Consider the following 12501-nt stretch of genomic DNA (forward strand, 5'->3'; position numbering starts at 1 on the left):
TTCCTTTTAATCTCATTGAAACTTCTTCCATTGTCTTTAGAGAAATAATTGAGATGTTATGAGATCTATGATTTTTCTTTCGTATAAGATGTTCCAAATATACAAAAGATTTTTAATCATAAAAAGTTTCTTGGAAGTATGCATCAAGTATGCCACTTGGAACAGAGCCTGCTGTATGTGGATTATCATTTACTCAACAACACTTGGTCTTGAGCTGTAAGGGCGTGTCAAGACACAGCCACGCCCCCACGGTAACATTCATCACTGTCATAATCTGACAATAGAGCATGCTTGTACAACTCATACAGTAATTGTTACACCATCCTACAGAGCTGCATTCAATAACCCAATCAATTCATGAATTCTATTAATTTCATGCTGTTGAGATTTGTTTCATGCTGACATATACATACGAATAGAGACCTGTATCGGAAACCTTGTGAATTGCTTATTGCATTTATTTCAGTGCTTGATTTCCTGGTGGATTGCTACAGTAAAACTACTTCTCCTTGCTTATGTTTTCACAGAAACATGCTTTTACAAAAATGGTTTTGGATCAGCATTTATAGATTTTGTATCTCGAAATGAAACTTCTTCCATTATGGTGCTTGATGAGAAAGAATGCTAATGGTTTTATTGTTGATACATAGCAATTTTTTTCAAATGTTACTTTGTGTAACATGGCATCATTTTGTAAACCACAAATCATTCAGATATGTCCAAAGATGTAAACAAAATACACATCAATTGTGTTATAATATATATCATGTATGGCAAGACTGCGTATAGACGGTTTCAGCCGCAACAACATAAACAAACATTATGTGGGCCAAACTTAACTTCTGGTAGACCTTCGCAAATAATCAATAATTGTTGAGTAGTTTTAATTTCATTTAATGCAATTAATATACAATCAATTATTAATATAAATTAAATATCAAATAAATTGTTATATTATTAGCCACTATGGGACCGATAACCAAACACAGACCGGAAGTTAACTCCAGGTAGGCGTGTGCGTCCGATGAAATCATAAGCAGATTTATCTCCTAAGGAATCTAGTGCAAGGACTGCTGGGTAACGTGTGAGGTCATTGCACATGATTACCAGTGAAAGCTTCTTTATTGGGTTTTTAGAGGCCTGCTGTATGCACTTCTTCTTATTGACACAGATTAGAAGTGTTGGGACAGCAAGAGCGAGGAAGGAGATGAATTGTTTGCATTGCTACAATGCTAGACTCTGTCCTGGACAGATAATCAATAAACTGTGTTCACACAATGATGGCCGTGAAGCCATACACGGCCACACACACTTGCATTGCATCTTTTTGCAATGTCCAGCATTGTAAGAGGGAGTCTGTATAGAAAAGCATACAAAACCAGTCGTAAGTCGCATGGGTATATTTGCAGCAATAGCCAACAATTCATTGTATGGGTCAAAATGATTGATATTTCTTTTATGCCAATAAACATCATTAGGATATTAAGTAAGTTGTTTTGTAAGCGATCAAGACTATTTTTGCTGTACAGCACGGACTAATTTAAAGCGATAGCACGTATCATGCTCAAAATGAACGCCAATTGACACAAAAATGCAGTAATTTCACCAGAAATGCATATAAATGAAGTTTACTACCATTTTTTTCATTTATGTTATTTGTTTAATTAAGCAATAAAAGCAGAATAAAATGTACAGAATAAAATGTGCTTCTATGCAGACAAGCAGGTGGTCCAGAAAGTACAAGATGGCAGCTCGATGGACGACACTCGGCTAATTGTTGAGGTAGAGAAATACAAAGTGATTTATGACCCCCAGGACTGTTTTTATAAAGACCTGAATGCTAAAGAAAGGGTATGGGAGGTAGTTTCATCGGCCACTGGAAGGGATGGTAAGTTATTTTGAAACTCTTTTAACAGGCTAGGCTAATATACGTAACTTCACGTAGGCATCAAGTGTTTTGAAGTATCATCCTTACATCAAAACTGCTGATAAAATATAATTTATATAGTACGTTCTTTTCAGCTATATTGTGTTTAGTCCTGAAAAGGTTTATAATTTTATTTCTGTGCCGTCCAACACTTTATTCAAATTTGATTTTAAATAGATTTTAATCTGGATACACCATGGAAGTTTATGGTGGATGCTGTTCTATATCTATCTATCAACCACTCGCACTGAACAGAAAACAGAAAATCACAATGATGAAAATAGCGTTTCATAAACGTTTTAAAAACTTACCTTTCGATGAATCATCCAAATATTGGGACAGATTTTTCTATATTTATTATCACATTTTTATACTTCTAAAACAAAAAATTATGAAATCATATTTGATGTAATGTATATGAACTATATCATAGGCTCATCTCTAACCACAGGGGTCCTGTGTGTGTCTTTCCTGGTCTGATATTGAGCTGTTGGTCATCTGAAAGCTATTAATCTTCATCAGCTTGTCATTGATGTGACACCTTGGGTGATCCAGCGGGACTTAGTGTACTAAATACAGTAACAAAATCCTTTTGCTGTAAACTGAGGTTATAAATCACTATTTTTCTTACTCGTAAGTTACCTAAACTCAATTCAATTCAATTCAATTCTTGTTCAGTTCAATTCTTGTCCTGTTTTTGTTTTGAGTTACCTTGAAATTTAGTCAATATCTTGTTTGTATTCATTTGTTTGAAATGGAGGATCATTTTAGTCTGCAAAAATGTTTTAGGCCTAGTTTAGGATGATTAGCACAAAAACATTTGCAATTCAAGCTTTTACTAAATCTAGAAATATTTGTAATAAAATACAAACATTTTTGAACATATAAAAGATTTGTAAATATAAACAAAAGGCAAAATGCGTATGGGCTTGCTAAACCTGACCTATATGGAAGGTCATATATTGTTGTCCAAACGCTCAATAAGATGCTATAGGCAAACAACAAAAAATGCTAATATACACTCAATGGCGAGCTGTAAAATTATTGGAAAACCGAGATACTAACCTTTAGCTTCATAACGAAATCCCACATGGCCAGTTAGCGATTTATTTTTCATAATTTATTCAAATATTGATGCCGGAGATTCCGTGAGCCTGGTGACTGTAGTGTATAGTTTGAGTTAATACATGTTTCGCTTACATATGCAATTACAGTGCTCATAAACAGCTGTTTAAGCTGTAGCCTCCTTGAAATGAATAATGCTTGTACCTGAAAACAGTGTTCCTCACGTCACCACTTAACAAGTGAATATGCATCAAGTGTGACAGATTATTCTGTTTTTATTAGCACTTTTTTATACTTCTAAAACAAAAAATCATAAAACCATATTTTAAAAATATATATAATATATATAATATAATATAATATTTAAAAAATGCAAAAGCATTTTATATGTGAAGTATTTGTTTTTTTTCTTCGATATTTTTTATTAGAAAACAAGACAAAAATACTGCTCTATTGAAATTTCAGCCATCCGTAAAAATTGCAAAATCGATATATGCTTTTTTATGCCCTGGTTTTTGGCTTTAAAAGATTCACACGCTTTTGTGAATGTGAGATTGACACCAGCAGCTTTCATTCGCACGTCTGAGGACATACGGGCTTGGCGGGTGGCGGTGTGAGTCGTCTGGTGAGAGATGTGTTTTAGGACACCGTAACGAGGTGTGTTTTTGTCAGTGTTCTCTGGAGATGGGATAATTATATGGTCTCTCAGAATGTCCCGTCTTTAAGAGTCATTTTCTCTTCCTTGTCTGACCACATGCGGTCCGCAGTGAGTCCGTGTAACAAGCTCTTCCATAATATCTCTGTCACAGCTGCTGTGCGTGAGAGTCGATGTAATGACCCACACCATTAACATTCTCACGAACTGGAGGGGGAAATGGATCAAACAATTGAAGGGAAAAAGTGATGTCACACGCAGTATGGTGTGAGGTACATTGTCGGTGTGATCTAGCTTTTTTAAAGGGGTCATATGGCGGGAATACGTGTTTTTCTGTGTCTTTGGTGTGTTATAAGTTGCCCATGCATGTATTAGACACGTAAAATTGCAAGAATTCAAGTGTCGGAACAAAAGATGCATTCTATGTAAAAGCGAATGCTCACCCAGACCTGTCTGAAACGCCTCGTGTAGCCACACCCCCACAAATCTACGTCAGTTCGTGGTATGATTTGACTAAGACCGCCCAAATGTATACGCAAGTAAGGTGGGCGTACCTGTCAGTCCAATTGAAGAGGAACCTGATGTTCCAAATATGGTAAGAGGCGTTACATTTACCTCACACGCTTGCAGTATTCAACCAATCACTACGCACTGGTTAACTGGCCAATCATAGCACACCTCGCTTTTCAGAGCCATGAGCTTTGTAAAAAATCTGTGCGTTTCAGAGAGGCGGGGCGCGCACGGTATGTGGAAAATACAGCCTTTTTGAACTTTAAATCGTGTATACACATATTGCATTACATCTAAAACAACGATAATATTCGTTTTAGCCGTGTCATATGACCCCTTTAAGAGAGGAAGAGAGAAGGGACAATTCACACAAAAATGAAATTTCTGTTATAATTTTATCATTTATTCACCCTCATGTACAGTATATGAGTTTTTATTTATACGCAATGATATGTACATTTTCCACTGCATCTGTTGTGAGACAGTATATTGATATGCAGTTGTTTCCTACAGTGAAGGAAGTGCACTTCAGTCTAGAAATGTATGCTTTCTGTAATATGGATTCCGTGGTCCAATGTAGGGTCTACTTTGCATAGCACTAGTGTTTGTGTTCCCATACCATAGTCCATTAGTGGCAGACAAACTCTCTGAAATGTCCATATTCTTCTCCTTTCTGATGTGCTGAATGGATTTGACATGCTGTTTCAGTTCTGTTTTCAGGGCTTTCATGCTCTGAATTTATTTTTATATACAGCATGTATGCATATAAATTCCATCTGTCAATATATGTTGTTCCTGACTTCAGCATGAGGTGTTCCCAAATGCTGTTACAGTCTTGAATAAAACTGATCTATATTAAACTGTGTTTGATTACCTTCGGGAAGACATGCATTCTCTCGGTATGTTTATGAATGGATTTGATATTTTTAAAATCTATAGTTTCAGTGATGTTGAATAAGATGCACTTGGACTGTAAACATTTATTTTCATGAGAATTGCTGGTTGATATCTTATTTTCCATTTCATATCAATATTTAAGCATTAATAAAAACTTACATTTTTCTTTCCAGAGAATGTCACACGGGATGAGAGGGACAGTTGTAATTGTATCTCTGTTTTGTTTTGCTAAGGATGATGGAAAACTCACAGCAAAATCACCAGTGTTAAAATGTCAAATTAGCACTCGCTAATTTGTGGATCCACACTCTCAAAGTGTGGATTATATATACACTGTGAGAGTTAATTTGACGTTTTTTAACACTGGTGATTTTGCTGTGTGGGTTTTAAAGGACCAGTTCACCCAAAATTGAAAATTCTGGGCCTCACCCTCAAGTTGTCCCAAATCTGCATTTCTTTGTTCTGATGAACACAGAGAAAGATATTTGAAAGAATGCTTGTAACCAAACAGATCTTGGACACCATTGACTCCCATAGTAGGGAAAATTGCTTTGTAAATTTATTTGTTCTGTTGAACACAAAAGAAGATATTTTGAAGAATGTAGGAAAGCAAACAGTTCTGGAGCTTTTTTACTGCCATTGTCATTTTTTCTACTATGGTAGGTAGTCAGTGGTGGCCAAGAACTGTTTAGTTACAAACATTCTTCCAAATATCTTTCTCTGTGTTCATCAGAACACAGAAATTTATACAGATTTGGAACAACTCGAGGGTGAGAAAATGATGTGGATGAATTGTAGTTTTTGGGTGAACTGTTCCTTTAAGAACGGTCTGCAACATTGTGTTTCTAATACCTGTCTGTACCTGGCTGAGTGTGCTGGAGTGTCCTTGCTGTCCGGATCCTATAGAAAACTCATATTTATTTCAAGAGCCTTACTGTGTCTAGACAAAGTTCTTTTAATAAAACTTGTGTACTGAAAAAATAAAGTCTGTTGGGTTGAGTTTAATAATCTATATTTTCATGGTTTCATTTTGACCTTCTTTACTCGTGTGTTTTTATTTTATCCTGAGGTTTAAAATACTTGGAACAATTTACATATTAGATGATAAGAATGCTGATGTAGGCACATCAAATTATATTGATCCTGGAGCGTGTTCAACTTGTGTAAATGATGTTAATGGACAAAAATGCTTGTTTGCCTCCAAACCGATTTATTTTTTACTTTCGATTTGCCTTTTTACAAATGTTCGTTGATGTCCCCATCGATTGCGTTTAAATAAATTAATGAGCTACCGAGTGCTGGAATTGATGTTCACGCTTTTCTTTGTTTTCTCACAGGAGAGGAGAATCTACTGGCGATACTGAAGAGAAGGTGGTGGAAGTACATGATTCTGGGACTGATTGATATTGAGGCCAATTACCTGGTCATCAAAGCCTACCAGTACACCACACTGACCAGCGTTCAGGTGAGTCACACCTACTCTCATCCCCCCACGGACCACCCGATGTCCATGATGTATACCACACACAAAATAAAAGACTTTCTTGTTGCAGTAAGCGCTCATCTTCGGACGAAGGACCAAATATGTAAATGAGGGATTGTGTGTTGCCAGGGAAACAAATGGCAGATAGCGATTGGCTGAGAGAAATGTTGTAGTAAGAAGGCAGTGTCTGACAGCCATTTAAAGCTCCGCTGTCTGCTTAACATTACTCTTGTCTTTTAATCTTCATTAAAGAGCAGTTACTGCTGAAAGAGTCTTATTCACATCACCTTCACGCTAATGGTGTTTGATGAGTGGCCAAAGAACATCTTAATGATTTTTAGAGATTCCAGCAGAGAAACTATTGATTTTTTTTTACATTTATTACTCTTTTAACTGTTCTGTGCCATCACAAGTGGCATTAGCAGCACTGATGTGGATGTAAAGATCATCTTCAGCTATTTGGGTAAATAACCTGTTGGCATCTAGAATAGTCTAAAAGGCTGAAACCGCTATAGTAAAAATGTTTTTATTTTGAATAAAATGTAAAATTACTCAATTATTCTGTGCTTTAATCCAAATAAAATGTATTTGCAGAAAATGAGAAACAGGTGAAAAGAACAGAAAAGATGCTCTGTATTTTTTCAGAGCTCAAATACGGCAAAGAAAACAAGTTCATATTCACTTTTAAGCAATACGACAGAAATATTTGTACGTGTATTTAGAAAACGTTCAAGAATTCTTTTTCATGTAATAGCCTTGATTTTTATCACAGTTTTCATGTGTCTTGTCAGTCTTTCACATTGCTGTTGGATGACTTTGTCACTCCTGAGGTTTGATTTCATTGAAATTCAACAATAACTGGACTGGAATGGCCACAATACGTCTAGAAATGCTCATTTTTCCGCGGCTGAATATAGTATAAGTGAAACACAACACATTTTGCTTGCATTTGAATAGTGCAAGTGCGTCTGAATTAAGAATCTGAATCTAATTGTGTCTATTTTTAACTCCTCTATAGTAGTTAAAATTAGTTTTACATTGTTCAAAAACAGGCATAAAAAATCCCATCACGTGCACAACCTTCAGACAGGCTTTTATCAGCTCCCCATGTGTATCCACAGCAATCGATTAGGATTTTATACCGTGCACATCAGGGTTACAACAGGGTTGCGTCTTGCTATTATTGATTAGTTTGGATAAGATTGCATGGCATGATTATATCATTATCCTCCTATAAGCACAGGTTTAATACAGGAGAGGGAGATCTAAGATACCTACTAGCGCAAACAGACAAGCATTTGGCATACGCTAAAGATGCAGAAAGACTTGAGGGCGCATTCAAATATATAAACTGTATGTAAGTTGTTTGGCCATGTGTCAGATGTCAAATAGGTACACACACACAGGTTTGTTCATATTTAAATTATGAGAAATATTAGAAATCTGAATCTGGACACAGACACCCTTGAATCTAAACTTCGATCATAATTGTTTTGATGTGCAACCAGATATTGCATGACACATAGAGGTCAAAAACTGTGAGGAATAATTGTGTGGGATAGGAGGGCTCTGGTTTTGACATAGTGTAAATAAGTAATATTACACAACTGATATTCAGTACAAAAGTGCAGAATGATGTTATAAAAAATCATTGACTCGTATTGAAGTGACGATGGTATCTTCTTAATTTGAACTCCTTCAATGTTTTAAAGCTTAATGCTTACATTCATACTAAACACCAAAAGCTTTGATTTTGATTTATTAGAGACTATGAATATGTAAGTGTTATATATTTTAACAGAAAACAGAGTACAGTAAGTACAGGAAGTAATCTTATTGTTATTTCTGAAGGAAAGACATGCACACACAGACCATGTGTCAACGAGGGTGATGCTTAAATTTCTTCCCATAGCTCAGTTGGTAGAGCATTGCTTTAGCTGCAAAAAAAGTTTTGATTCCCAGGGAACACACGAAAAAATGTGTAGCTTAAATGCACTGCAAGTTGCTTTGAGTAAAAGCGTCTGCCAAATGCGTAAATAATGAGTATAATGAGAATAAAATAAAAAATGCTACTCGCAACCTGAGATATCGCAACTCACTTATAAAGAAGCCAGAGGCTTTAACAGAACTTCTTTATTTTCAGCTTTAAATTAGCAAGAAAGTCTTACGTTTCCATCCTAACATGGACGGAGTCAGACGGCTGACACTCACCCTCACGCTGGATGTTGCACACTTGCCGTGTGAGGAAATTCTTCATAGCTCCTAAACTTTGGTGCCGTTTCTCTCCGGTGACTCACAAGCAATGTATTTAAACATTTTATATAGGCCGTAATGAGGCTACGCATTGGCTCATCAATATTAATAGGCAGTTACGGAGAAGCTTGCGATGGAGACTCTCTTTAAAACATTTGCCCATTAAGGGTAGATGATGACTTGTTATAGATGGTCATGGTGCTGGCTGAGGTCTAGAATGCAAATGTTCAGACAAATTTTGCTTATTTATTCTCCCCCGTCTCTCTCTTTTGCTCAGCTGTATGTCTGCTAAGCTAAACAATGTGTCGTTTTGAATGAAAACAGATTTTTTATAGACTTGCTGCAACAATATTGAATTGAAAAAATGCTTAAAGGCTGCATGTACTTTTTTAATTTTGAGTATTTAAGGTTATATTTGTAAACATTAGTTAATGTATTAGCCACAAAAACATAAACTAACAATGGGCAAAATTGTAATACTTTGAATTTTATTTAATAACGTGAAGAAATAGAAACGTTTGGTAAAGTGTTAAGCTGCAATCTTTTTAAAGTTGCAAATGTTTGGTTTAAAATAAACAATAAAAAACAAACACAAATCCGTTATTGGGCACATATATAAAATCTGTGTTAATAACAACTTCTTACCCCGATTCACAGATGTAATCTAATAATAACACTTTATAAATCAAACTGTATGATTTTCCTGAAAATATCACTTACCTGCATTTTTTAGGGCTGCACGATAATTTATCGCGATACCACTAAATCCTATTGAAATCAAGCTGGCTGCGATATGCAATGTGTCGATATTTTTTTAATGCGTAGCTTGTCCGTGAAGCACGTCTCTGGGATCAGTAGGAAATGCTGCTCGATCTAAAAGCAGTGTGAGTTTGAGTCGCTTGTAATGTGCATTTGAAAAAGCAACACCCGTCAAACATGATCATTATAAATATACTTTATTGTCATAAAAATACCTGATGAGGCTTGAGTAACAGTGATATAAAGATGTCCATAGGCATTTCCTAGATTCTAGAACGTGTTATAGTCTTCTTCTGCAGTGCGTATTTGGAGTTTCCGCACGAGAGCGCCCTCTGGCTTTCGGGTGCAGCAGCCCATACTTCACTCAAAAGCTGTGCATAAATCACGTGATATTTATCGTCGGTTTATCGCCCTATTTCAAACACAGATGCCGATAATTTAAATTTAATTTAATATTTTATTAAAACAAGAAATGTGTTCAATAAAATATTAGCTTTAGCTGTGGTTTTAAAATCGTTTACATTATTGTGTCATTTCTAGGCTGAGTTTTGGGTGAAATTATGACTTTTATGAAATATTGTTTTGAATTATCTTCCCCAGCTGCTGGACTGTTTCGTGATCCCCGTGGTCTTGCTGTTGTCCTGGTTCTTCTTGTTAGTCAGGTATAAAGTGTGGCACTTCGTCGGTGTAGGTGTGTGTCTCCTGGGCATTGGCTGCATGGTGGGCGCAGACGTCCTGGTAGGCCAACAACAAGGCCTCGGTAAGTCCCCTCCACCGCGACGCCACCGTACCTTATCCCTCGAGTGGTGTTCTGTTTCACATGCATCCACGGTCCAAACATTACATCAGTGTTAAGCACTCGCCAATCCTCTCGAGAACACTGAATCCTGGGGATTGATTCAATCTCTGTCTGTTATTAAATATGAATGAACGCTAGGGTTTGTCCGTGTAATTTCACACGCGGCTTTCCCCGAGGGGCCGGTCTAATGAAAAGCATACTCATTTGCAGAGAGAGATTCTGCTGTTGTTAGAAAATAATTTACCCACCAGCGAGTGGATTTTATTTTTTCATCATCTTGAACAAAATTGGGATGCTTTGTACGCTGCAACTACTGTAGACGCACTTACTTTTTGCGCCTGATGGGCTTTTCCTCCTAACAGAGAGATTAGAAAGTGTCAAAAATGGGTATTTTACAGCAAAGTCGATATTTGAGTGCCATGACAATAGAATGAGTTGTTAAAGGGATAGTTCACCCCAAAAAATATTCAGTCGTCATTTATTCACTCTCATGTCATTCAAAATCTGTGTATGACTCTTCTGTGGAACACAAAAGAAGATAGTTTGAGAAATGAATCAGTTGTGTCATACAATGGAAGTCAATGGGGGACAATGTTGTTTGGTTACCAACAATCATCCGAATATCTTCTTCTGTGTTCTGCAGATGAAAGAAAGTCATACAGGTTTGGAATGACATGAGGGTTAGTCAATGATGAAAGAACTTTCATTTTGGGGTGAACTAACATCTCAGATGTCATGGAGCAGGTCGTGAAAACATACTTGATGAACCCTGGATCTACAGTATGTTTCATGTCCTAAGAAGAAATTAAATATTTGTGATTTTTCATGATTATTAAATGAAGAATTCGTCTCTGTTTCATACAGGTGATCATAAACTCATGGGGGATCTTTTGGTCCTTGCGGGGGCGACGCTCTACGGCATTTCCAATGTATGCGAGGAGTTCATTGTGAAGAACATGAGTCGGGTCGAATTCCTGGGCATGATGGGTCTCTTTGGCTCCTTCTTCAGTGGGATCCAACTGTGAGTATATTACTGTAAACATTCCAGATTTAACCCTAAACTCCCAAATTTTACCATTAAACATTTTGGAATAACTACCATCTCTCCACAATTCCCACACCATAGTTACAATGTAATGATTGGTTGTGGGATTTTCATTTTAGATGATCCTCTACCCCTACAGACACCTGCTGTCAGTATAAAACCACGTTCTCCAGCTCCCCCATCCATTTTAACATTTACCCAGTGTGCATCTTCAAACGTCATTCTCCGCCAGAGCTTTCTGTATCTCCGGCATCCAAAACCACGCTTCCCCTCGACTTCCAAATCCAAAGCCAGCTGGAACGTTCCGTCTCTCGTCGTTTTATCCATCTGTAAACGAGGCCCATTTGGATTGCCCGCGCCTCTCTGCAAGGGTACAGCAGTCCCAGCTGGAGTCGTTTTAACCAGTCGCTGTCATCCAGCATCTTTGTTCCGCCACACCGAAGCCTGAATGTGCTTTAACGTCTACATTTGTGCCACATTTACATAGATGCCAGCGACGCTGTTTATCCATGCCAGCTGCATCTATCTTGGCATAATTATACTGAACGGCTTTCTTATCTGAAAGCAAGCTGGAGATGTGGACGACAGTCGAGTTCTGCTTCATGTTAGAGCTTGACTGCTTCATAAAGAGCTAAAGCGGCGCGAAGAGAAGATGCGCTGCAAATAATCATCCGTCACCAGTGAATCTGGTTTTTGTCATGGGTATTTTTATCCCTCATTTCATTTCTTTTAATCAAGTCAATTTCATGTTGATGTACACAATATTACCATTTTCAATAATTGAAAATATTATTATTCTCCCATTTATAAGTTAAAGGGATAGTTTACCCCATAATAAAAATTCTGTCATCTCTTTCTTATGTGGCAAACAAAAGAAGATATTTTGAGAAATGTCCATACAATTACAGTCAATTCGTGTCAGTGTTGTTTGGTTACCAACGTTCTTCAAAATATCTTCTTTTGTGTTCTGCAGAAGAAAGTCATACAGGCTTGGAACGACATGAGGGCGAGTAACTGATGAAATAATTTATTTTGGGGTGAATTGTTCCTTATCCAATTTCCAATTCAACCCAGTGTCCAATTTGCAATTCTTTGTCCAATTCTACAA

The 12501-nt window shown here is 36.9% G+C and overlaps 1 protein-coding gene across 1 annotated transcript in view; it reads left to right on the forward strand.

Annotated features, from left to right (window-relative positions):
• slc35f1 (solute carrier family 35 member F1) overlaps positions 1-12501 on the forward strand; it is a 59636-nt gene that overhangs the window by 34285 nt on the left and 12850 nt on the right. The window contains exons 3-5 of the mRNA XM_057353733.1: positions 6392-6519; positions 10150-10309; positions 11213-11369. Of these exons, the coding sequence (XP_057209716.1) occupies positions 6392-6519; positions 10150-10309; positions 11213-11369 (445 nt within the window). The remainder of the gene's footprint in view (positions 1-6391; positions 6520-10149; positions 10310-11212; positions 11370-12501) is intronic.

Source organism: Triplophysa rosa, linkage group LG15 (genome assembly GCF_024868665.1).
Source record: "Triplophysa rosa linkage group LG15, Trosa_1v2, whole genome shotgun sequence".
Classification (NCBI taxonomy): domain Eukaryota; kingdom Metazoa; phylum Chordata; class Actinopteri; order Cypriniformes; family Nemacheilidae; genus Triplophysa; species Triplophysa rosa.